Source organism: Chelonoidis abingdonii, chromosome 16 (genome assembly GCF_003597395.2).
Source record: "Chelonoidis abingdonii isolate Lonesome George chromosome 16, CheloAbing_2.0, whole genome shotgun sequence".
Taxonomy (NCBI): domain Eukaryota; kingdom Metazoa; phylum Chordata; order Testudines; family Testudinidae; genus Chelonoidis; species Chelonoidis abingdonii.
Genome location: NC_133784.1, coordinates 20,699,921 through 20,726,399, shown reverse-complemented (window position 1 = coordinate 20,726,399; position 26,479 = coordinate 20,699,921). Strand labels below are relative to the sequence as shown.

The 26,479-nt window shown below is 52.4% G+C and overlaps 2 protein-coding genes across 6 annotated transcripts in view; one reads left to right on the top strand and one right to left on the bottom strand.

Annotated features, from left to right (window-relative positions):
- Nucleotides 1-26,479, bottom strand: part of CYB561D2 (cytochrome b561 family member D2) — a 532,125-nt gene that overhangs the window by 336,421 nt on the left and 169,225 nt on the right. The gene's annotated exons all lie outside the window — the stretch shown is intronic.
- Nucleotides 1-26,479, top strand: part of CACNA2D2 (calcium voltage-gated channel auxiliary subunit alpha2delta 2) — a 638,569-nt gene that overhangs the window by 489,365 nt on the left and 122,725 nt on the right. For all 3 annotated transcript variants that reach the window (XM_075072870.1, XM_075072869.1, XM_075072871.1), the window contains exons 6-8: nucleotides 559-697; nucleotides 22,787-22,918; nucleotides 23,527-23,584. In XM_075072870.1, coding sequence (XP_074928971.1) covers nucleotides 559-697; nucleotides 22,787-22,918; nucleotides 23,527-23,584 — 329 coding nt within the window. The remainder of the gene's footprint in view (nucleotides 1-558; nucleotides 698-22,786; nucleotides 22,919-23,526; nucleotides 23,585-26,479) is intronic.

Here is a 26,479-nt window from a genome sequence, read left to right as displayed (position 1 = left end):
CACAAACTGCCTGGAGCCAACCCTGTAGGGTAACACCCTGCTCAGAGCTGAACCTTGGGTCTCTGGGGCTTCAACCAGCCTTTTCTGTGGAGAGCAGAGGGTTTCTTTCTAAGCCCCCTGCCTTGAATGCTCTTGCCGAGGCTCTTTGGGTCTGTGCCTCCAGATGTGATTAGGAGGTGGGCAGTGAGGGGTTAAATTTAATCACTGCATTAGAGTTAGGATTGTCTACCTCCCCAGTGCATGTGATCACTTTGCCTGGCTGGTATCCATACCATGCTCTAGTCCTGGTGGGTGATAGGGCTGGCGAGCCAGCCAGCCCATGGGTTACAGCTACGCAGTCCCATGCCAACCTGAGCATTCTGACATGCACGGGTGCCTTCATCTGCCCCGCATTGCGTTGATGCGTGGCATGGGTCTGGCCGCTGGACCACCGTGGGATCTCACTGTGCTTGGGCTGTCCTGGGCTAAGTGCTACCCATGCTTGGCCTTCCCGCCACTCGCTCTACCTGTCCCAGGTTGGGTGGTGTGTTGACAAGCTGTGTTCTGTTCTCTTCCCAGGACGATCCAGAGGGAGAAGAGATTGAAAGGGAGAAGTCCAACTCCCTGAAGCTGGAGTTTACCGAAGACGTGAACTTCAAAACCAAGGTTAACTATTCATATGCCGCCGTGCAGATCCCTACCGACATCTACAAAGGCTGTGAGTGCTGCTTTCTCCTAAATTTCTAGGGACAATTCTGATCACCAAGGCTGACCCCCCCCCCCCCACAAAACATAGGTCAGAGCGCTCCACCCTGTAATTCTCTATCAAGTCAATAACTGACTGAGGTAGAGTGTGTCTTTTCTGACCTCGGTGTAAAGATCTTGAGGGAGGGACGGAGGGCCGCGCTCATGCGTTAGCTCTCCTCTCTCTATTACTATCTTTGTGCAACTCATGGTTTATGAAAAGTAACACACAGCCTGTGACTACCAAAGTCTGGGGACTCAAAAGGCTGCCATAAATGTAGAGATGTTAAGCCCCTGCACGAATGTCCCATCAATGCAGTTCCATGGTGTGGCCTGTGAAAGACGGAGCATGCACCTTCCCCTGGCAAAGCTGCCGTTGGGGGGAGGGGTGTGCGGGCTACAGTGAGTGAACCCCTCCCTCCCCTGTTCAAGGGAGCTGGGATTATAGCAGAGATGGGTCTGACCCCAAAGACTCCCCAACCAAGGGGAGATTCCATCCACCTCCGGCCATCACAGCGCCCAGGCGAAGCCTTGGACGATTAGCAGCACTGCACCAAAACCACCCTGTTGCTTTGCCATGGGGTTCTGTCACCTCCACAGCTCTGTAATGGGAGAGTTGGTCCTTGTGAGGCCCCTTAGTATCTCTCTGCCTCCCTCTGTAAGCCACACTCCTGCATGGAAAGTTTGCCTCATTCTGACGCTGGATGAGCAGTTCCCTTACTTGCAGAACGGTTGGTAAATAGCTCCCCAGTCTCCACTCACAATGGCGCAGCCGGTTTCTCCCAGACCATGCTGAGAATGTCAGCAGCCCAGCCTAATGACTCAGATGAAGCCGTGGGATTGTGTGTGCTGGCCGCAGTGTCACTGCCCCTGGTCCGAGGCTGCTCTCCCCTGGTCTCCCTCTCGTTGTCATACAAAAGCCCTGGCCTGTGTTGGGTTTGTGAGCTTGGTGCCAAAGAGCAACCTGATCAAGTAAGAGGAGGGCCAACTGCTGGGAGCTTCTGCTGCCGGGCATGTGATGGATGTGTCTATATCTTGCAGAACTTGCTGCAGCTGAGACACACTGACTCGGTTCCCAAGGGGGCAGGGGAATAGGACAGGACTGTAGCCAAGGCCAAGAGTGGGATGGGACGGTGCAGCAGACCTCGTCTCTCCAGTCTCAGCATTGCTGGATGCTGAATTGCAAAGAGAGGGAAGGGAAGGAGGCAGCGAAGGCAGCCATGGTCCATTCTCTGCCACGGTACTGACCCGGCTGGCTTCACATACCGGGAAAGGGAATGTGTCACCCCGCTGCCCTGGAACCCAGCCCACGTTTGCTGCCACTTGCTCCTCCGGGGCTCTCCATCCTCCTCACCCAGTGGTACTGTGCAGTCAGGTGCTTGGTGGGTGAGAGGGGACCACCTCCCTCTGCAGCATTAGAGACTGGCCTCTGTGAGAAGCAGGGCCGTGGAGTGGCTGGACCAGTGGTGCGTCCATGGTTGCAGACTGGCCTCGGCCTTGTCATGAGTGGCTAGAGTTGGCAAGCTCTCACACATGGTCTGCCCGGGCATCACTGTCTCCTGGTGAACCGTGGTGTCAGATGGGAAAGGAGCTTGGGGAACGCATGCATAGAAGCCCCAGTTGTTTTGCACAGGGGCCCCAGGGTCTGCTAGCTACCCAGCACCATCACTGGCTGGCTCTCACGAGGGAGGTATAGGCACCTACCTTCAGTCTCTATCAGTGAGGCAAAGTCCTCCCCCTCTAACCCCTGCGTCTGGGGCTGTCTAAAACACTGCCAGCGATCTCGCCATACCGTGGGTGGGAATAGGCATTGGGTGTTTTCTAAACCTCTCGGTGCAGCTGCCTGTCTGGAGCCCAGTTAGTGCTTGGTCCCTGCGTGACTGCAGAGCAGCCCTCCTTCTTTCTAATGAGCTTCCCATGCCAACACTGTTAATAGGAGTAGCCGGCCCTGCAGCTTCCTTGGGAGAGCTTAGCTGTATTTCACCCCCCAGGCATCGTCTCTGTGTCCCCAGAAAGGGAAGGTGGGAGGGGAGGAGAGCCGTGCTTTTAAGGCCAGCTCCCTGTCCCATAACTAGTTCCATTGTGGTGGAGGTAGGTGCTACAGATAGCACCTCCCAAGTCCTTAGGCTACTGGGCCGTTGTTAAGCCAGAGCCCCTCTTGACATTTACCAGAAGACTCCCTTGCCCCTCTGTAACTCCCAGAGGGTGGTCCAGTCACAGCACCTTCTCCTGACAGCAGCTGGGACGAACCCTCCCCACTGGGCAGAGCATTCTGACGCTGTCCATTGTGGGTCTCTTGTGCTATACTCCGAAGTGTCAGGTAAAGGTACCAGCCTTAGATGGCTTGTCGGTCTGAGCCAGTACAGTGATCCCCTGTGACAGAGACAGAGACACGTCCGTGTGAGCTAATGGAGAGGAATGCATTAATTCAAAGGCCCCCCGGGTGATGGGACGTATTGCAGAGGAAGTTGTGATGCCCCCATCACCTGAGGTGTTTGAGGTTGGATTTGACGCCGCTGCCTGGAACGTGCGGTGAGGGTGGCATCTTCATCCAGGAGCCAGGTTGGCATTCCACACAGTGGCTAAGCTGCATTGGAGGAACAGCGTGGTTTGGTGCTGGCTCCTAATGTTGACATGATCCAAAGAGGCATTGCTCTGAACCAGCTAGAAGAATGCTCCTTGCAGCACAGCCGACCTCAATCAGCAGATTAGAGCAGCACCCGGGGTGGTTAGATTCACCAGAGGCCCAGAAGGAGTTGGCACCAAGTTAACTAGCCCCGGGGTAGAGTCAGGGAGCTGTCAAATAGCAAAGGGATGAGTATGAATTCGCATAGACTGTCCCACTGCAGGGCTTGGGGCTTGAGGGCCTGGTAGGAGAGTTTTCTGCATTGTGACTGAGAAGGAGATTGGGGTCTGCTACCTGCACTGGTTTGCAGAAAATGAGAGCCATGCTGCATTCATGCAGGGAGCACTGTCTCACTGAGGTCCCTTCCCATCCAGAGGATGAGGTCTTTCATTTCTGTGTTATCTCCCCCCTTTGGCTGGTTGTTGGGAGCAGCCCTGGTCTTTCCCCAGAAATGAGCAAAACTCATTAACCATCACGTTGTCTTTGGGCTTGAACAATAACAAGGATAAAGCCAGAGCCTGCTGAGTTCTAAAGCTGTCCGTTACACCAGAGTTTGCCCATGCTCCTGCTCCCTCACCAGGAACCTGCAAAGCAGAGCAGGGCCTGCAAGCCGTGACTCTTGCCCACTACATCCTACACACTGGCAGTGCAAATCACCTGCGCCCAGCTGGAGTCCTGCATTGAAGGCTCAGGGGTTCTCTGGCTCCTCATTGCTAACCATAGTGCATACACTTTGTGCTTCACTGTTATGGGGAATTTTGTGCTTGTGAACATGAAGAGACCTGATGGTGCTGGATGGAGCCAAGCACATGTATACATTTGTGCAGTACGTACCCACCAGGGAGCTGCCAAGAGTTCCCCTCCAATGTGCCCCAGGGAGCTTGCACATCCACTGAGCCTGTGTGAGGGAGCTGGCCAGACTCCCTACTTTGGATACACCAGGAACCTTTGTCTAATGCAGGGGTTCTCAGACTGGGCATCGGGACCCCTCAGGGGGTTGTGAGGTTATTACATGGGGGGTCGCAATCTGTCAGCCTCCACCCCAAACACCACTTTGCCTCCAGCATTTATAATGGTGTTAAATATATAAAAGCGTGTTTTTAATGTATAAGGGAGGTCGCACTCAGAGGCTTGTTGTGTGAAAGGGGTCACCAGTACAAAAGTTTGAGAACCACTGGCCTAGTGGTTGGTCCACCGTAGACATTGATAAGTCCACGACAGCCAGTCACAGAAGCCCTTTATCTTTTACTACAAGGCGTTGAAGCTGATGCTTTTAGATGTGAAGGTCCCAGGTTTAAACCCCGCTCTTGGCCCAAGCAAGGTCACTGTTTACACATTAGCTAGGAACACTCATGCTCCTCCTCCCAGCTAGTACGGAAGTAGGGAGCCCAGACACAGCTTCCTAGATCACACACACAGATACCCCAACTCCCCCACAAGGCTCCCCTCCACTTCCAAATCGCCGTCTCGCCTGTGATTGGAGCCTAGCTCACATCACCTTATTTAACCGCACTTTCCATCAAGTGCTGATATACAAACTCGTTAGCGGCATGTACAGGCGCACATCCGTGGAACAATTTCACTGCATCGGCATCAGTGGATTAGAAATTGCAATTAGTTTTATTACCCAGCTAGCATGGGCCAAGCAGCTAATGAAGCAAATCATGAGATCGGGGAAGGGGGGGAAGCATGGGGCGGGTGAGCAGGATGAAATATTCATGATTTCCAACCCCCTGCTCTTCAGCTGGCACAATTGCTAATGTCCTGCCGAAGCCATATAAATCACCATGCTCAGCTATCGAAGAAAATCAGACTGGAGATTAACTCACTCCGGGGAGTTGGGGCCTATTTGGAGAAGTAATGGCTAGGAGGGGATGGCGGGGGCAGAATTGCATAGCTCTGTTGGGAGAACGTTGCTTCTTTGGAAATAGCCATTGCAAAAATGAGCCGAAGCAGGATTGTGGTGCGTGGAAATAGCTGCCAAGTGTGGTGGAGTCGGGGTGAAGTCCTGGCATGCAGCATGGCGGGAGGGAAGAGGGCTTGGAGCAAAAGCACTAGGCACTAGGTGACAATGCCAAGGCAGCAGACGTGGTATCTAAGCACCAGTGCCAAGGGCCACAGATCGAGCCACATTCTGGTTCGCCCTGTGTGGATGGGACGCCAGGATGCTCCCTGGCTATAAGGCTGGGGATTGTTTGGGGCAGCAGCGGTGCTTGGCTCATCAAAGGAGCAGGGCAGGCGATGGGTGCACCTCTTCCAGCTTGAGGAAACGGGCTGGAGGGAACAGACGCCAGGCCCTGCTGCAGACTCTAGCTGCTGGGCACTCCCCACATGCACACATACTTTGCAGTGCATGCACACACACACGCTCTGCAGCGTCCAGGGCAGGCCTGGTCCCTCTGCAGCATGCTGCCCTGGCAATTCTCTGCCCCTTCCCTCCCCTCCGGACACACAGCCTGAGGCCGTGCTGCGGGAATCCTTGCTGCAGGGGCAGACTTTTCACCACATCTCCCCACTAAATCATTTTTTAAACCTTGTATTAAACACTGGCGCCAACTCCATCCCATCTTCTCTGCTGCTGGGCAGGAGGCTGTTCTGCTCCCACTCCTTGCCTGGCTCCCCTGTTGCTATGTGTCCACGAAGGGAATGATTAGGGGATCTGTCCTCTCCTGTCTGGCCAGAAGCAGTAGCAGCCGCATCTGCAAAGAGTCAAGGCGGTCGTGTTTGGGCCCTTGGAAGGGTGGAGCAGCAGGTGCCTTCCCCGTGTGCTAGGAGGGGCTGTGCCTTCCCAAGGCAGGATTCCTCCTGGAGCCCCCTGGGGCAGTGTGTCTGCACTGCTCCAGGTGCCCACCAAGTCGAGAGGGCCTGATGGAGCCCAGTGTTTGAAGTCAACAGGCTGCATGCGCCACGGGACAGTGCATTGATTTGCAGCGAGAAGATCCTGGGCCGGCCTGATGTCCCATTGGAAATAGACTCAGGTACAGGATGTGGTGGCAGAACTGGCAGTGGCTCCACACACCCATCCGGAATGGACTCTGCTCCCAGGTCAGTGAATGGCATGAAACAACCATCCATCCCCCACAGCCGTCAGCTAGAGATGGGCTTTGCTTGGGCAAGAGCTGGATGCTCTTGTTTCCTTTGCTGTGGCTGTGGAAGATTAACAGAATTCTGCCCCATGTTGGCCCAAGAGCAGGCCCTGGTCCTTCTTCTTGGGGGTGATTAGCATCCATGCTGCCTTTGGTGGCAGGCTCCCTTGTCATGCTGGGAACTGGAAAGGGCCCAAAACATCTGGCATGAGGCCATCATGTTGCAACACAAAGGTCCTGAGATACAAACTTCTGCAGTGATACCCCCACAGCCACCTGGGACATGTGCAGACACTCTCTGGGGAGGGATGTCATGGACTCTCATCACCTGCAGGCTATGGTGGAGACCATCTAGGCAGCAGGTGCTACTAGAGCCTCGAACACGCTCAGAACTAACTAGAGCTGAGGGAGCAAAGTTGAGCATGCGCAGTAAGCACGCGCTGTGGGGGCAGATTAAGGCCACTTGGTCTGGGCAGCGCAGAACCAAAGGTAACGCCGGTTAACGGCAGGGACTCGCAGGAGAGGGCAGAATCCAGCTGAAGGGTGATGTGTGAGCAGAGCAGTCTGGATGTGTGGAATGGGTGTAAACGCCAGCAAGGGTGAGGCCTGGGTACCAAAGTGGGAGAGAAGAATTTAGTTGGAGTCTTGGGAGATCTTTCTGCTGGCAAGAGCTACAAGGCTGTGAATCATCTCCCCAAGGGACTGGGCTGTGGAAACAGGCTTTTAAATATGGACTGAAAACACACAGTAGACTGCGGGGATGACTCCTGTGCTTGCTGCTGCAGCAGAGGAACGAGACAGGACCTGACAGGGCACCTCTGATTTGTGCCAGCTCGGCAGGCTGGCTTCTGGGGCAATCCACGCACCCGCCCTGCTCCGTGAGAGCAGCTTTCAGGTGCGCTGGAGAAGCAACCTGTGTGTTCTGGGGAAAGAGGAAAAGTGAGGGTCTTAGAGCACCCTCTTGTGGCTGTCCAGTGCAGCATCCTCACTAGTGACTGCCGAGGCCGTGCAGACCCCTTCAGGAAGAGAGGCGTTGTTGTGGAAGGAAGAGACCAGCATTGGGGGTTGATCCGGCCAGAGCAGCAGGGGCAGAAAAGGATCTCTGCCTCTGAAGCTTGTGAGGGGTGAGTCCTGGAGGAGGAGCTCACTGAGGCCAGGCCAGATCATTGTGCTGTGCTCAGGAGCTGAGCAGTGCGGCTGGAGAGGTTGGATGGGGCTTGAGGAAAAAAGATGAGCTGTCTGGTTAAGGCAATAGTGAGTTTTAAGTGCGCTGGCATGTTCTTTGTGCAATGGGACACCCTAGACAAACCTGTCTTGAGCAAGCTGCCCTTGGACTCTTCATGAGCAACTGGTGCATCCATATGCTTAGAAATAAGGTTGCGTATAAGTACCACTATGTACTGAATGAGAAATCACTGCCTGGGTCCAGAGGTGGTTCCCAGCCTGCTGCAAATGGTCCCAGCCTGGGGGAAATCCACTCTGGACCTCACTCTGGGTTTTGCAGCCAGGGCCCAGCCCTCATGACAACAGAGCTCCAAAACTTCCCATGGTGGGAGGATCCCGCTGTCACTGCAGCTCCTTGGACCCCTGCAGAGGGAAGCAGTGGACAGACCCTTTTTCTGCAGAGATCCACAGCTGGGGGGAGGGGGTGTCACTGCAAATTCTCAGCAGTGAAGCTCTAACCATCAGATTAAAGGACAGTTTTGCAATGGGCACCTGTAGCAGTGCGAGACTCATCACCATGGCACCACTTGCTGGCCATTCTGGAATTAGCACAAGTCCTTCCACAGGGCACCCTCCTCAGGTGGTGTCTCACTTGCCATTACTCCCGCTTTGCTGTCTCCACCATGACCCATGTCGCTCCCCAGACCATGGTGTCCCCCTCTCTGTTGTCTCCCCCACTTTTGGGGGAACTGGCAATCTATAGTCCAGCCACTTGCCTCGGTGGCCCACTGCAGTCACCAGTCTAGTCCCTTGCTCCAGAGGCAAACTGCAGTCTGTGTTAGCCAGTTCCCTCAGGGCAAGTGGGGGCACCCCTAGTATCTTATCTGCCCTTCCTCCAGGGCCCCAGCCAGCCACAAGCTCCTTCTGCTCTGCTACCCTAGCCAGCACTGTTCTAGCCAGGGTGTTTCTAGACAGCCATCCTTCTCTCTAGCAGACCAGGAAAAGACCCCACTCTGCTCTGTTGAGCAGCCCTTTATATATGGCCCCTGCTGGCCCTGATTGGCCACTGTAACAAGCCACTTCCCAATTGGCTTGCTTAGTGAGCCCTCCCCTAGTTGGAGGGTTCTGCGCAGGCTCCCTCTGGCCTCTTTTAACCCTTCCTCCGTGTGTGGAGCAGTTGCTCCACCACAGCACCATAGACCTTGTGGGAATATTGGAAGGCACGAGTGAGCTCTGAAATCGTGATGCACAGATACATTACCCTGTATCAAGCTGCACAGATTCCCACCAAGATAGTAAATTGGGGTTTTGGATAGAATAGGCCGAAGAACCACAAGAAACAAGTTTGCTTTCAATTTGGAGAAAGATTTCCTGAGCACTTCTTACCTGCCCAGTCCTGCTGCTCACAAACTCAGAACAGTTACTCCAGCAACCAAAGAGTTAAAAGGGTGGGGCAGAGTCAAAATAAGTCTTTGAGGCTGACCCTGCAGACCCCTGATCAGTGCCTCCATGAGGCTATTAAAATGAGCGGAGCAGCCATGACAGGGAACTGCAGTAATTAGAAACTATTAGCACTGCCTCATTCATTGTGAATTTTCTTTTTCTTCTTTTTCCAAAGCCCATTTACGAGCCCCAATGTCTGGCGTTTCTCCATGATGGAAAGTGAGTTCCTAGGAAAAGGGTCAGAGCCAGGAGAAGTTTCTTCATGCTCTTTATTTAGTGTTAATTTAAAAAAAAAAAAAAGAGCCAAGGCTGCATGTCCAAGGAATGCACTTGACAACCAGCTCACCTGTAACTCACCAGGGAAGTGTGGCTCTCCCTGCCGGGCTGCTCAGCCAGCAGCAATGGGGTAGGCAGCTAGATGCAATCACAGACCCGGGCAGTCAGGCTTTGGGTATCCACATTTAACTGTTGGCTGATGGGGTTTGCCGTGTGGGGAACCGAACTCCAGCTCGACACCAGCCCCTCCCCACCAGGGAAGGAGAGTGCCAGGTCCTGGATAGAGACTGGACATGGAGCATCCAGCAGGTGGGACATCCCCCCAGTCCAGCCTGCTTAGGGAACCCTCTGTCTGGCTCCATCGCTGGCATCATTTCCCCTGGGTAGCTTTCAGCCCAATACAGTGGAGTCCCCCATGCCCATGTGTGCAACACGATGTAGGGGGAGCAGCCAGTGGCAACGTCTCCCAAGGACCAGCACCTTCCAGGGGGGATGCCTGGACCTGGCCAGGGAGCCCTGCAGAGAGAAGGCTGGGAATGGAGGAGAAAGGGGCTCTTGGCTGAGGCTCAAACAGGTTGATCCTCCATGGAGAGTCCCAGCCTCTCACTTCCCCTCTGTAAAAGAGGGTTATTGTTAGGGTCTGACCCCACAAAAGGGACATCTCAGACATTAGATTAGGCCTGTGATCCTCGGTGGCAGGGGAACCTCGTCTGTCTCTAGCCATCCCCATGAAGTCCACATGACAGCCGCCAGTTTCAAGGAAGGACTAGGAGGAGGAAGTAGGCGGGGAAGCAGTGATTCCCAGCGTTTAGGGGGTTTGCACGTGGTGGCAGCAGCTCTCCCCAGGGATGTTGGAGGTGTGGCTGGCTGTCAGGGAGCGTAAGTGGGATTGAGAGGCACAAGCAGTGCCCCTTGGCTTGCCAGCACCCTAGCCCTGTCTCATGCCAGTCTGGCACAGAAGCACCGGAGAGGCACTATCGCCGGCGGGCATGTTAATTAATACATGGAATGAAACGCCCTCCACAGTCACCCGTCACTACACACACAAATTACATTTTACATGTTTTTCATTTACTGTGTCACTTTTAATTAAATCCCTAATCGCTTGCTAGAGGGCGTGGTCTGGTCCTGCCTGTCTGGAGGTGGGGAGGGCGCCTGGAGGGGTTCGATCCAGCCTCACGTATCAGGAGGTGGCAGAATCACCAGGGGCAGTGCTGGGGAAGGAGAGAGAGAAATGGGGATTTGGAACGTGTTTGAGCGGGGAAGGAGTCCTGGATGGACCCAGTCCCCTGGTTCAGTCCCACTAATAAGAGACAAGAAGCTCCAGCAGAGAATCCCAGGAGTGGGACAGAAGAGAGAAAAGGGCGTCTCTGAGCCCTTCACATGGGGAAGTCCCCTCAGCTAGCAGGATCAGGCCCTCTGCTCACCCACTCCCCTACTTCCGACGGGAGAATAATGGAGCAGCTTGGCTGTAGTGAAGGAGACCCACATACTGTCTGTTTCCACGCAACCAAAAGCATCCTGCCCCCATCTCCTCTGAAGTGCAAAGGGGCCATTCAGGGGGCAATGAGCAGGGTCCAGCTAGGATCCAAACCACATCACCATCAAGAAGCCAGCAGCCTTCACATGCAAAACCCAGCACTCAGATGACACACTCACCCTGGTGGTCAGGTTCAGCATAGCAAGGGAAGCTTCCTGCGCCCATCAGTCTGGCTTGGGGAGTTGCCTGAGGCTTTGGCAAAAGTATTTGGCACTTGGCCAGAAAAGAAGATTTTCCAAGGGACACATCTGTGTCTCTCCCCAGCACCCCACCTGTATGGAGCTTTGGCTATGAAGTCACTCTGGGGAATATTTGTATCTGCTGGAAAGCCTTGGAATGACTCAGGGGTGTTAAGGCTACAGGAGAGTTTTTATTCTAAGCCTCTGGTTTTGGTGACTTACAATTTTCTGAAATCTGGACTTTTCCAGCTGTGGTCCCTGCCCAAAAGTGGCCTTTGTTTAAAGTTTGAGCAAAACCCAGTCATCCATTTTTGAAAGGGTAGAAAGAGGAGAAATACACACATTCGCCATTTCAAAACCGAAAAAAAAAACCTTTGCATTCTCTTTTTGAACTGCTCTGCAGCAAAATCAGCAGGGGGTGCAAAGTTGACATTTGGGAGAGAAGTAGCCCTCTCTTGGAAGTGCTTTAAAATGTTCTGAAGAAACTTAGTTTTGTGATCACCCATGGAAAATCAGGCCTAATGCATGCGTGGGACATTTTGTTTGGTGTTTTCTTGCTAAGCACATAACTGTATAGCTAAGCTTCCATTATACATTTTGTGTGGCCCTCTCAGCTACATACGCTACTGCTTAATCTCCTAAATTACTGCAGGCGCACCAGACCCACTTTCCAAATGCATCAGTGAAAAACAGGGGCAGCTGTTGCTTTCCCCACCAAAAAATGCCTCCAAGCAGCCAAGGGAGCCATGCACTACGCTGGGATTCAGGAGGGCAAATCCTGAGGCAAATTCAACCTGATGAAGGGAAATACTCTTTCACACAACATGCAGTTAGACAGCAGAACTCATTGCCACAAGAAGTCACCATGGCCCAGAACTGAGCAAGATTCCAAAGGGAGCTGGACACTTATATGGAGATCAAGGCTATCCACATCTATCATAGTTAGTGAGAACAAAAATGATGGAAGGGACATTAACCTCAGGCTTCAAGGTTTAAGCCAATCTCTAACTATTAGAGACCAGGATGAGGCTGGGGGTGGGGGGCAGTTTATCCCGCATCTGCTACTGAGGGCTCTGTCGCTTCCCTCAGAAGCATCGGGCGCTGGCCACTGTCAGAGACAGAATGTGGGCTGGATGGACCATGAGTCTGGGCCAGTCTGGCAGTGCCAGTGTCCCTTTCCCTCTGTTGAGTGGCCTAAATAACTCTGCACTTCACAACTCTTATTTAGCAACGCCTCCTGCCGCTCCTCCATGAGGTTAGGCCAGTACCTTTGCCACCGTCTGTGAGATGGAGTCAGAAAGGCCAGGAGAGGTTGAGCACTGCACAGAAGCAAACTTCCCTCCCTCTCGGGCCACGTCTACACTATAAAATTACATCAGTCTGCAGCCACCACAGTAATTACATTGCTTGTGTGCGCACTTGGCTCCTTGTGTCAGTGCTATGCGTCCTCACCACGAGTGCTTGTATCGACTGCATTGTCAGCGTGGGGCATTGTGGGATGGCTCCTGGAGACCAATATCAGCTGACATAAGCAATGCAGCGTCTACGCTCACTCTGCACCACGTGGAAAGCTGATGTTACTAAATTGGTGTAGCGGGAGCCAGATTTAAGTGAAGACACTTTCACAGCTAGGTCGACACGAGGCAGCTTACGTCGACCTAACCCTGTAGTGGAGACTGGGCCTGAGTGTGTCTACGCTGCAAAGAAAAATCCACAGCACTGAGCCTCAGAGCCCAGGTCAATTGACTCAGGCTTGTGGGGCTCAGACTGATGGGCTGAAAACATCAGTGTCAGCCTTCCCTGCTTGCTGGGTTACAAAGCCCAGGCTCCAGCCCAAGCAGGAATGTCTATGCTGCTATTTGTTGCCCCACAGCCTGAGCCCTGTAAGACCTGGGCTCTGAAACTCAGCCCCCCAGGTTTTTCTTTGTGGACAGAACCTCTGTCCTGGCTCTGATGCCTTCCCCCAACCATGGGTGAGCAGGACAGACATCCAGGAGAGATCAGTAAGGGATCAGAGTGGGGGAGGACTTGAGAACAGCCATTTCTGTCAAGAGACAAGTTGCTTTAAGAAGAAAGCAAGAGAGAAAGCCCGGAGGAGCTGGCATTGTGGGTTCAGTATCAGGCTTGAAATATTTCCTCTCCCTGGAGCTGTTGGCTCCCTTCTCAGCAGGACTGTCTCAGACGTTTATCCTCAAGGCCCCATGCAGTACATTGTGTATGTTGTTCAGAACAGGCTTTATACAGAAAATCTCTGTTAGTTGTGTAGGTGAGTGATGATGAGCCCATAGTGCAGTGCATGAGAGAAGAGATTTGCTCAGGAGACGTTCTATAAAATTCGCCCCTGCCATTTTGTGCAGCAATCCTGTGTGTTGGTTGACTGCTGCTCTCCTCCCCAGAGTCTGCTGCATTTCCACAGTGCCCTGTGTATATAACGCAGACATCACTTTGCAGGAATAAAAATCATTATTCAAATGTAAAATATCATGGTACCTGCTGCCTGAACCAACAAACTCTGTTGGGATATCTGCGTTACCGGGACATGCCCCAGGAAACTAATTTAACCAAATAAGGATGCAGCCTTTAATTACATAGTCACAGCCTGTTTCCCAAATAATACCATTGCCCCTTGAATCCAGCAGTTACCCAATGTTCTGAACCTTGCAGGGCTGAACAGTCAGTGGTACAAGTCAGAGATATTCCCGGAGCAATCTCGTAAGTTTACAAAGAATGGTCACAGTCCTATTCCCTGATCTCAGCAGCTTCTAGAGACCATGATTATTATGGGTAGATTAACAAGGTGATGCTGGTTGCAAGCTGTGGGCGTTGGGGGCAGGCAGCCAGGGGAAGTTGTGTGAGGGAGACCCTGAGAAGAAGCAGACACAGCAGTCTCTGGAGAGGCAGATCTGGGGAGTTCTGTGAATTTACCCATAATAATCATAGTCTCTAGCTCTTATCTAGCACTTTTCATCAGCAGATCTCAAAGCTCTTTACAAAGGGAGGTCAAGATCATAACAGGTGGGGAAAGTGAGGCACAGGGAGGTGAGTTAATTTACCCAAAGTCACCCAGCAGATCCGTGGCACAGCCAGGACTACAACCCGGGTCTTCTGAGTACCTGCCTGGCATAGCTCTGACCTGCCATCCATCATAGTGCCTTGCCTGATCAGCTCCATTATCTTCAGCTGTTTTGACTATAGAAAGGGGCTTGCTTTCTCCTTTTGTTGATTATCGTTAGACCCACTTCACGGCAGCCATTAGCAAATGCCCTTCAGCTCAACAATACATCATGCAATTTTTTCTACAAGCGTAGATACCTGAGTGTTGCATCTTTTGGTCCAGCTCAGTGCACTATTGCTCGTGTTTCGCACAGTGCAGCCCCAACCACATTACAGGTGTGTATTAACAATACTATAACAAGAAGAAGAAGCTAACAGTGAATGGCAATTCCTTGTTTTTTTCGTGAGGTCTTGTGCGTACTGATCTATCTTGGGTACCATATCAAGCTGTGTTGGTTGATGCCCACAATTAAATGAGGTGATTATGAAATGTAACCGTTTCCCATGAAATCTGTCATTTCCCCATCACCAGGTTTTTTTTCCCCTCATGGAAAAAATACAGCTGTTAGCACAGTGAAACAAGAACTCATGCGAAATACACTGATAACACAACTCAGTATGTGCAGCTTTCTGAGAAACAGCCTCTGAGATACTGACATCATAAATTACTGGTTGGAGACATATCTGTCTGCGGAAGGAAAAAAAAAGTCCTCTTCACCATATAGGGCATGATACAGAGAAATATATTCCAATACAGCCTTTAGAGAGAAGACAACAGGTCATATATAGCAGGCTAAGGGCCAGTGTGGGATTCAGCCCTAAATCAGCATAAATATTCTCAGGCCATTAGGTCAGTGACATTAATAAAAATGCCTTACCCCATGCTGCATGTGTGTATCTAAGATGTAGAAAAAACTGTCTGATATAGGATATGGTTTGAGTAACAGTGTGTGTTCCTGTCATTAAAGTCTGTTTGCCATACACACAAGGGGGCAGAGGAAAGGGTAGGCATGCAACTGTGACCTGCGCATTTTCTGACGATCGAAGGCATAGCCGTATAACTCTAACTTTCTACTACAGAGATTTTTTTCTATGGAATAAGGGTATATTAGCAAAGGATGCTCCCAGCTGCTTCAGTCCCAGCCTTTCCCAGCAGGGGGCACTGTAAGGAGCGGGGCAGGAACACTGACTGTGGCTGAGCTCCCAGCTACGCCAGCCTGTCCCAGCAGGGGGGGCTGTAGGGAGTGGGGCAGGCACACTGGCTGTGGGGGAGCTCCCAGCTACCCCAGCCCCAGAATCTCCAGTGCAGAATTGGATGTGACATGTTTATTTTCATTAATGAAAGAAGACTTTTGATTCTGAAGTTGCTGCTGTGCCGTTCAGAAAAGATTTGCAGGGCACGGTGGCCGCCCTGGCGAGGCATCAGGATAGAGGCTGCAGGAGACTCCAGAGAGATTAATTTTTGTTTTCTCCTCTCCGTTCTCTATTGTGTACACTGAAGGAGATCAATACGTAAAGCACATTCCTCACTCCAGCTAATGTGGCGTCGCAGAGCGTGTGCTGCGCCATTGATTGGCTACCAGGAGGAAAGGAACAGAAAAGGAGGCCTTTAGAGACAAAGGAGAACGTAGAGGACTGTATTCCACCATGGTGCTGTGGGCACCTGCTTATTCTTCTGTCTAATGGACAAGGTTGGGAGTCTCTGATTTTCCTCTCATTAGTCAGTTCTTGGGCTTGGATGAATCAGTCCTTATTTCCGGCTCCACGTTCCCATCATATCTGGTTGTCAGTTGCTTGGGGCGGGCACCCGGTCCACAGAGTGGGTTGGAGCCGTCTGCCAACACCTGTGCTTTTGCAGCACAACACTGGCACGGTTTGGGAGGTGCATGGTTTTTGTGTGTACACGTTTGGTTTTGAGAAGGTATGTGTGAGAAGGAGTGAATGAGACCACGTGTCTGTGGGTTTTGCCACATGCCTGAATTAACTGGAATTAAATACCTATTATGGAAAGGTTTATTTTCTCAGATGGAGGAAATTAAAAATGAAAGTGGAGTTACTTAAAAGTGAAAAGATTTTCTATATTTTATTTAATTGATTGGTTGATTGATTATTATTGTCTGAGCACCTCACAGGCATTTGTGGTGTTATCCTCACTGCACTCTATCATTATCCCCATATTACAGATGGGGGAAACTGAGGCACAACCACTAGTGTTTAACTGCTGATTTGACAGAAGTTAAGCCTTGATTTGGAGCAGCACTGAGCTTCTGTTGACTCCAGCTGCAGTTAAGGGCCCTTAAGATCATGTTTCCGTGACAGGTCAGAGCCAGATTTTTAAGAACTTCGCACCAAAGTGACTCCCATTATGACGCAGGGTTTCCTCCATAAAAAGCATTGTAGAGATCTGAGAGAAAGGGGTCGTATATTACAGTCTGTTAACCCATTCTGTGCTCAACTGCACCCTGACTCCAGACCGATAAGCACTGGGGCAATTCGCATAATAGTAACAAATAATGAAATTGATGGGGAGGTGTTTTTCTTTATGGCCCCAGCAGATGCTCCTTCTCAAGGGCCAAGAGGTGGCCCCTTTATTGGATAGCTGTAGGCTCAAAGTTGGGAGAGAATAGTGGGCAGTGGATACTCCTTGTGTTGTGTGTTCCCGCATATTGCACCCCCAGCTCTTCGCAGCATGATTCATCTGTTGCCTGGCCTGGCGAGCTGGCTTCAATGTGTCTCGAGGCTTTGAGGGAAGGGTAATAAAGGTCACTAAGGAGTTTAGAGGAGGGACTGATGTAGGAGGGACCTTTAAGAGAACTAAATATATTCCTCGGGTCACATGCCAGTTCTCATATAATACAACTGATCGTGCCATTTTTTCCCTGCAACTTTAAGATAGCTGGAGCGGAGCATAGCACAAGAAGCTGCTACACAGGGCTATCTAAAAACCTATATGTTGTTTTGCAGTATTAGAGAAATGATATAGGATCATGTAGGAAGAGACTGTGTCATAATTTAGGCCTATGAGGGGGCAGAGTTAAGGTTACATGTGTGACCTAACCTTAGGCCTTCCCTGGTTTCTCAGTGCTTAGCAGTGTCACCTTAATGTTCTGTTCACAGTTTTTTCCACTGGAGTTTCTTAGGGTTTTGCGGGTGGGGTTACAAAAAAATGCAATGGATAAGGAGAAGCAATTTTACAAAATAAAGGAAGAGAAGCTCCAGTCTTCAGTTCTGTGAAACTCCCCAGCTGGCAGGACAAATGTTGGTACATTCTAGCACCCGTACACCTTCCGATGTGTGCTGCTGCAGCCTGGAGACCCAAAAGTGTTTCAGGATCGGGCTCTCCCCTGCACACCCTGGCTTCCCTGCATCTTCGCCAGGGGTTGAGGCAAGACTGGGATGTGAGAGTTTGGTGCAGGCATCCTTTATGCATGCGCATCCCCTCAGTCAGCCATCCCCAGCATAACCTTAGTGGAGCTGTTCCAGGGCACGAGAAAGCCCCTCTTGTGAGCACCTTAGCTGCCCTGCAGCTGACTGCTGGGCCCTCGTACAACTCCTTAGCGCCTTCAGAACCTCTCGGAGCCCTTCCGCCTCCTCCTCATTTTTGTGTACAGTAGCACATGGCATTCTCAGCTGAGATCAGTGCCTCCTTTGTGCTGGGCACTGCACGTGAACTTACTGAGAGGCAGCCCCTGCTCCCCTGCCTCCCCCACAAGAGCTTGGGCCCAGATCTTCAAAGGTAGCTTCTTACAGCCTAAACAGACAGGACAGGCAAAGGGCAAGCAGGGAAACAGAGGTGCAGAGAGGGAAGTGACTTGCTCAAGGACACCCAGCAGGGTCGGGGCAGAGCTAAGTGGTCTCCTGCATCCCAGTCCAGTGCTCTACCCACTGGGCCACGCTGCTTCAGTGGTCATGGATGCTGCAGGACTGCGTGGTGATGACTGACTGAGCAGAGCTCTGATAACTGTCTCTCCATAGCGGGTTGTAAGGGCATCGGACACATTAAGGATGGGGAGGAATTGCCTGGGGGGCTTTGGGGAGGAGTAGGTGGAACTCCCAGGATAAAACTGAGCCCAGAACCCAAGTCCAGCCTCCCAGCAACAGCCACAGGCAGGCCACTATGACCTTGGCCACTGGCAGAGGCCGGTTACCAGGTTGGATGGGCCATTAGGAGCCTGTTCTATCTGCAGAGAATGGAGGCAAATTCTGTATCTTATGGCAGCGTTTCTCAAACTGGGGTCTGCGAGGGTGCTCCAGGGGGCCCACCAGCCCTTCTGATCAACTCTTCCCCCTCCCTCCCAGTGCCTCCTGCACGCCAGGGAACAGCTGTTCAGGGATGTGCAGGATGTGCTGGGAGAGGGTGCAGAAAGAGACAGGGAAGGGGAGGAGCAGGGGTGAGGCCTTGAGAGAAGAGGTTGGGGGGCAGGGCCTGGGGCTGATCTGGGGTTTGGGGGGTCTGAAAAAATTTAAATCAAAATGGGGGTCCTTGGGTTGCTAAAGTTTGAGAACCCCTGTGCTATGGGATCTACAGGAGAAGTGTAGCTAGCAGATGGTGATAGGCAAGGCAGAGTAACTTGGATACAGCTAGGTAGGTAGGAAGGAAGGATAATGAAGCAATCTGTAGCCATCACCAGCGCTAAGGAGTCGGCAATGGGAAAACGTTGGCTGTTACAGAATATTGGAGTCGTGAGAGAACCTGGATCTGGGTTTCTGGGCCTGCATGGCATGGACCCTGGGAGAAGAACTGGACCTGGATTCCTGAACCCTGGGGCCCTGGATGCAGCACCCAAGTGGAGGGGATCCGGCCAGCATGGTTTTCTCTGGGTAGCTGTCTCCTGAGAGCAGACTGATGTTTATATTCACGTACAAAAACTGCTGCTTTAAGGAAGATTAATCTCCCTCTCACAAGGTCACTGAGAATGCAAGAAACCAAAACCGGCGCAGTGGCCAGAAAGCTGGAGACCAAGAGCAGCTCTAAGGCAGCAGCCTTGCTGGCTTGCTCAGGGCACAGGTTGTGTCCAAGCCTCTCTAGACAGTGGCCCAGTAGCCCCCACTGGGATGTGCAAACAGCGCAGCAGATGGTGTCAGCAAAGGGGAGCAACAAAGAGATTGGATGCAAAACTGGCCCTGTTTGCAACTGCCCCGAGCCCTGATGGGGCTGGATTGCTCAGTCCCCTGACCCCACCCATCCCGATGTGGGCTCTCGCCGCAGCCCTTCGAGGGCATGGAGCTGCTCTGGAGGTGTGTGCCAGCCTAGCTGAGGTTTGAGGCCATGACACTGGAGTCAGCATCGTGCCATTCCACAATGCAGGCTGGCATCCCCTCTTGGCAGTGGGAAGCAGCAGGGCTAGAAGGGGCTGCCCAGTTTGTGGTGGTGGGTTTTTTTCTCTGTTTTATTTTAGGCAAGATACGGCTCTGCTTTCAAGAGTGGCATTCAGAGCCACAAATGCTTTCCTAGAACGTTGGCTTTTAAAATGTTTCAAAGCCCTCAGCTCATGGGGCTGAACTCCCAGCAAGTTTTGGGCATCTTCAGAGCCTGCCAGGCCCCTCAGAAGCCCCTGCTCTGGAAACAAGCCCCCCAGTGCCAAATTCTGCCCGGCACAGCAGTGGTGCTGCACAGGTGCCATGGGAGCAGTTAATGCTGTAGCCTGAAATCTGAGACTCCTCACTCTATGCAAACATTGTTCTGGCCATCGATCTGTTTTGCCTGTTTGTTTGTGCTGCACCTGCCATATCACTGTGGTGCCAGGGCACTGGTGGAGGGAGAATGCTCACCTAGTCTTTAGATGGAAGAGAAGGGATTCCTTTCCTATCTATTCCCTGTCTCTTCCCTCCCTTGTCCTGCCTGTGGATGGATACCACCATTCAGTGCTCCCCGCTCCTTCACCAGCATGCACTTCAAACCCCAAATGGGACAGGTGGCTTGCAGGGCATTAGGCTTGTCTACTCCGTCTCAGATGTTGCCAGCCTGCCCTGCTCCAAATACCTTCCCCCCCCCCCCCACATCCCACCCAGACACGCTTTGCACCATTACCGGGTCTGGCAGGGTTGTGAACCATGTGATATCTCTTCTGAGCTGGAGAGGCTCAGGCCCCTTCCCATCTCTGTGCTATTGTCTATATTTGCACATGGAGGAACGTCTCCCCTACGTGTGGTAGAGTTGCTGAGAGCGGAGCCGCAGGGAGGCAGAGCAGGCGGGAGCTTGCACTGGGCTCAGGTGGGCACTCCCCAAGCAGGTGCAGAGTTCCAGGGTTTCAGAAAGGGGCTGGAGAGGGGATGGGACAGGCGAGGTTCTTATTCCCACTGAATGAGGAGGCTGCAGAAGAAGAAGAGAGGAGAGAGAGATGGACTGAGCCAATAACATGAAAGGAGTCAGGACTCCTGAGTTGTAGTCCAGGCGCAGTTGCTGTGTTGTAAACTGGGGAGAGTTCAGCCCACTTGTGCGCTGCAGGAGGCTCCACGTTTTCCTCCTCGCAGAGAGCCGAGATCTTCAACAGGAGGAGTTTGAGAGACTCATCAGCCTGAGAGTACTCTACAGGGTTCAGACCTCCTCATCTATCTTCCCCCGTGCTCAGCTCCGCAGCTCAGCCCTGTACCATTGCAGAAACCCCCCTAGCTACCCCTTGCCCCCAGCTCAGCCCTTTCAAATCGCTCTTTGCCCGTGTCTTAATTGCTTTTGCGTCGAGCACAAAGGCCGGTGTGAATGCAGAGTGGAGCGAGCTCCCGGAGGGCCACTCCTCTCACCTGTTGTGTCTCTTGGGGACTGGCTGATGGAGGAGGGACTCAAATGTGGCCCCCATGCGGGACAGACCCAATTTATTTCCCATCTACTGCAGGTACTTGGCGGCAAGCACGTACCACAAGTTTGAATGTGCCTCCTGCTGTTCCTCGTTTTGGGAAGGAGGGTCCTTTGCCCACCAGCCACTCAGACTAGGAGCCTGACACCTGCCAGGGGTGACTTTCTGGATCTGTGCAATAGTATGTGGAGAAGAGGCCCAGAGTTCCTGCCAGCTGCTGATTGAGAAAGAAACAATCAGTCTGGGAAGCTCGGATTTGTCCATCTCCCCCTCCCCAGGTTGAAAGTACCCCAAGTACCCCAAGCCATGGAGCTTAGATCTGTGAGGACCCCCATCTTGGCCCACCTTGGTCATTGAACTAGGGACCTCAGCAGCTGCAGTCACAGACTCCCCTCCCCTGAGGATCGGGCAGAGAACAGAGGAACCCTGGGTTATGCAGACGCAGGAGAAGGCCCCTAGCTCACAGCCAGAGGGTAGGTCTATATGGCAATGACGGGGCTTGGCTGTAGCTCACTCGAGTCCTAGTGCAGGTGAGTTGTCTGATAATCATGCAGGGGTCAGGAGGGCTCATAGAGACCTGCGGAAATGTGTGCTGCTGCAGCTCTACTGCTCTGGGACACAGGATACCCAGGTCAAAGCTAGCCCCAGCATGGCCAGCTGAAGCCACACCCCAGAACTGCTGCCAGGATGTGCCCTGAGGATCGGTTTTTGCAAACATTGACAGCTGTGTGTAGTATCTCCTGCAGAGACAAGCCCCCTGCACTACAATGGGGTCACCCCGGGCCAGTGGTTGCACTTGGGAGCCAGCGTTGGCAGGATTGGCGCTTCCATTGCAGGATCGGGTGTCAACACAAAGAAGGCCTGAGACTACACTGTTTTAGTTCCAGAGTTGTGGTGTGACATGAGTTAGGTTCAAGGGGCCGGATCCTGCCCTGACTCAGGCCTGCTTCCCTCAGAGTAGCTGCCTGCTTACACTGCCCATGCTGGGTGTAGGGGCACCAGGGCAAGAGCGGGCATGAGCTGGTGGATGGTGAGTGGGTCGCGGAGACATTGAGGAGGAAGGAGATGGAGCCCAGGCCCAGGGGCTAGCAGTGGGTGAGACACTGGCACAGTGCACTGGGTGGGCAAGGAAGGAGGGCACACGGGGCCAAGGCACAACACTGTGCTGAGTGTGATTCTGATGTGGGGAAAGATGGAGCCAGTGTGGAAGGAGTGTGCTGCAGGCAATGGCTGCAAAGCCCCTGGCACTGAAGAATCACGGAGGGGTTGTGGGTGGTGTCTGACTGGGCTGCTCCCATGGCTGATCTGCTGGAACGCGGCCCAGACAGAGCTGGGTAGCTCCATGCTGATCTGTGACAAACCAGGACTCACCTCTGCCTGGCGCTGGCTTCCACGTTCCCACGTCTGGGCCTGGGGGACGGCTTCCAGTGCCTCATGGAGCCCAGACTCTCCCTTCCATGGTGCTCCACTCTTGGGGCCCCAGCATCACAGCTGTCATTTCTGAGCCTCCTGCCCTTCCACCCCCAGCATCCCCTTGGCCCCAGCCTTCAATCCTGTGCCCTGCTGCAGAAGTGGGGGTCTCCCACCCCTCCTTCCCCGTATCAGGGGAGGCACGGGCTACTGAGTGAGCGCTAGGATGTGCTGAAGGGTTAGCATCAGCCACGTGATACCACACAGCTGAGATTCACAGCAGAGCAATAGCTGCTGGGTATTGTTACTCTCCTGGGCCAGTCGCACTGCGGTCTAGATCTACACCAATCAGCACCAGCGGAGGACATGGCTCGCTGTGTCCATGTGTTCCCTGGCCAGCGCCTTTCAGGCCGAGGATGGGAAATGAATGAGGTCCTCTCCTTAGGTCCTGTATGCCCCCACTCAGCCCGTCCGGGCTCTCTCCTTTCCAGCCACCGTGATCCTCAATGAGCTGAACTGGACTGAAGCCCTGGAGGACGTGTTTATCGAGAACCGGAAGGAAGATCCGACTCTGCTGTGGCAGGTCTTCGGCAGCGCCACTGGCGTGACCCGCTACTACCCAGGTCTGTTGCGCCAGCATCGCGGCTTTCTGGGGGGAAGGGAAACATGGTAGCATGGCCCCGGAGTAACTGCAGCAGCCTCAAACACCCCTGCTAGGAGGTGGGGCATGCTCAGGTTAGGGGGCAGCAGCACAGTGCTTCCTAGTGCCATGCTGGGAGCTTAGGTGCTGAACTCAGGCTTTGAGATTCACAGTCCTTTTACAGGTGCTTATAAGGCATTGCGATCTGATATCTAACTCCTTGGGAGCATTCAGCCCTTCCTCTGGCACTGTGCTGGGCTGATCACATGCCCCCAGTACTGGCCAAGCTCCTGCTGACATCCATAGCAGCTTTGCCTCTACAGGGAGCATGTAGCTCAGTGGTTCTCAGCCCATGGGCAGCCCAGTCAGCACACAGCTGCGGCCCATGTGACATCCTCAGGGCCATCCAGGTAGAATATATACTGTGTGGATGCGGCCCACATAACAGAGAGCTGCATCTGCAGCCCATGTTGGGCAATAGATTAAGAACCAATGAGCTAGCTCGTCACCTCCCCTCCCCCAGCCTCTGTCTCCGTGTGCTGACATCCACCTCTCCAGCGGTGTTTCACATCTTTTCTGTTTTCATTGCAGCCACCCCCTGGAGAGCTCCTAATAAGATCGACCTGTACGACGTTCGCAGGAGGCCTTGGTGAGAGGGGAGGGGGACAGTCCCCTGGGGGGTGGGCAAGAGGGCTGCATGTGGATGACATACTGGGATGGGAGGTGAGCGCACCCTGAACCACTTCTACAACCTGGGCACCCGCCTTCCATACAGTCCAGCAAATTGCTGGGCACTGAAGGCTAGGCCCACCCCCTGCAGGCTGCACCCGTACTTGGAAGCTCCCATTGAGGTAGCCAGCTGTTCGTTTTCATGGGGCTCTGTGCTGCCTCAAGGCTCCAGCAGCTCATAGACATGGGGCTGTGATAGCAAAGCTGACCTGGTCACAAACGGCATTGAAAAGAGCCAGGAACACCAATGGTCAACGTCCCCAGTCTTTCAGGTACTGTAAATTGCCAGCACGGCCATGCATTGGCAGAGCATTCTGGGCAATTGCATGTAAATAAACACAGCAGGCCCCTCCCACTCCAAGCACTGCCCCCAACAAGCAGCTATTAAAATGGTGATGGGTTTACCAACACCAGGTGTGTAGCTGTTCAGGAGTCTCCTCCCTTCCCATTTCTCTCTCCCCTCTTGCTTGCATCTTCTCTTCCCCTTCTCCCTCCATCCCTCGCTCACTCTTATAGGGCGGCAGCTAGGCTGTATGAAGCTCCAGGTCTGGGAGCAGCCAGCTCTGTCCAATTTTCATTTCACACATCATTGGTGTTGGAAAATGGATACAAAAATACAGGCAGGGGCATCGGAGCTGCAGCTTTTGGCTCCTTCTTTCCTCCCCTCCTCTTCCTTCCCGCCTCTGGGGAAAACAGAGGGTTATGCAGATAGATTCTTAGATACAGACCAACCGGGTTGATCATCTTCCTTCCTTTTGCCCCCAGTGGAGATGGTAAGTGTGGGGCTCATTCATAGGCAGCACTCACATAGGATCCCATTTAAAAAGAAAAACGAACGACTCTCAAAAGCTGGAGCCGGAAGGACAGCAAGAGAAATACAAGGCACAGTGACAGACTATGTTGAAGTGATAGCTGCAAGCATCAATTTAGCCACACATCAAGTTAAGCATGATTGAATCAGTTACGATTAGCCTGGTAGAGGAGCTAGCTCTATAGGGCTAATTATTCCACCACAAATGCAGGGTGCTTGGGATTTCCTGTTTATTCGGGGCTCCTTTTAACTATCCAAATGGCACCGGCTGCCTGTGATGCAGGGGGTAATAGAAAATATAAGGGCGCTTTTGCTTCCCTACATTCTGCTTTGATCCCTAGCTAACAGCCTTCTTCCTGCACTGAGCCTACCTCTGCTTAGGTGACAGCTCTTTTCTTTTGTTTGCCTGACAACTGCTGTTATCGGTTTTTACCCATGTTCTCTTTAGCCCCTTGCTTGTCCAAACAGGTATTTACCTCCTGGAAGGACACAGCAGGAGGGCATCCTAAGCAGAAGCCCTGGAAGTGCAACAAAGACAAAAAATATCAGAGGTGGGGAAGGTTTTCATGTTTAATAGCCAGTATTTGCATAAACAGTAGCAGCTTGTTTAAAGTCTGTCCTTTAAACTCCGGGTCCCTGCTTATCTGGAACCAGACAAAGCCCCATCCCAACAGGGCTGGCTGCAGAACAGATACAGTTCTCTCAGCTGCCAGAAGGAGAGACACAGGCGTGAGCATGTTCACGTGCAGGGTGATGCAATGTGAAGGTGGTGGAGTTAAAAGCACTAAGTCAGGAAGTGAAAGCACTAAGGTGCAGACCCTTGAGTGAATTTAGGAGCCTAAAGTTAGGAGTCTGGTGCCTAAATCCCTTTTTGTAAAGCAAGGCCGCACCAGGGCTGAGGATCTGCCACACTAGGCGCAATGTAAGCATGTTAATGGTCTGAGAACTGTAACTCTTCCATTGTCTGACGTGTCTGGGTCTAAGGCCCGAGCCGTGCAGGTATTTTCACCCACCTGCCGTGTGCTGGAGTCAGTGGCACTCTGCACAGGCAAAGGGATGGGATTGCAGGGTCAGACCCATGCTTTTAAATGAAACATTCCCTGTGCTTAACGATATTAGGCCCTGATTCAAGAAAGCCCTTACGCATGTACTTAAAGTTAAATATGTGTTGACATGCTTTCCTCAATAGTGGCTTTAGTATTTAAATGGTTCCATTGGCTCTGCAAGTTCATACCTCATTGTGGTGAATGAGGGGAGCAAAGCGTTTCCATCATCTGCCTGTCTATCCATTGGTTTGTTGTAATAAGCCATAAATCCAATGTCTTTGAGTCCATGATTTTTAGCCTCTACCAAAGTTATGAATTTAAGCTCCCAGCTTGTCTTTTGAAAGTGTTGTGCAGGTTTCCTTTAAAGACGAAGACTGAGAGGTCAGATAAGCTAAAGCCCATGTCAAGTTTGGGCACCTGAACTGAGAGCTGAGAGTGACACCCCCTCAGTAAAAAGCAACAAGAGTCCTGTGGCACCTTATAGACTAAGCTTTTGCTCCAATACGTCTGTTAGTCTATAAGGTGCCACAGGACTCTTTGTCGCTTTTTGCAGAACCAGACTAACAGGGCTACCCCTCTGATACTTGACCCCTCTCAGTGACACCCATGCTGGGCCCAAGCAGCCTGACAGGAGGAAGCTGCCTGACACTAATGCAGAGAAGACAAAAGCCAGACCTGCGGCAGGTGTGCAGGGACTAAACTGGGACAAGGAGCCTGGGGGTGGGAAATTACATACAACTAGGTTTTGTGTGTGTAGTATATATATATATTTTCATCCTTTCTCCTGGGGATATTTTTAACAGGTGGGTTCTCTTTGTTTAGTTCACCACATTAAAAACAAACCTCTCCTGGAAACCTGTGGGTGGCAACATGAATGCAGCATTTGCTCTAAATCCGTGTTTAGACATGAACAAGGAGTGCTGGAAGCTGTCATGTTTCAGAATCCTTTTCTTCTCTC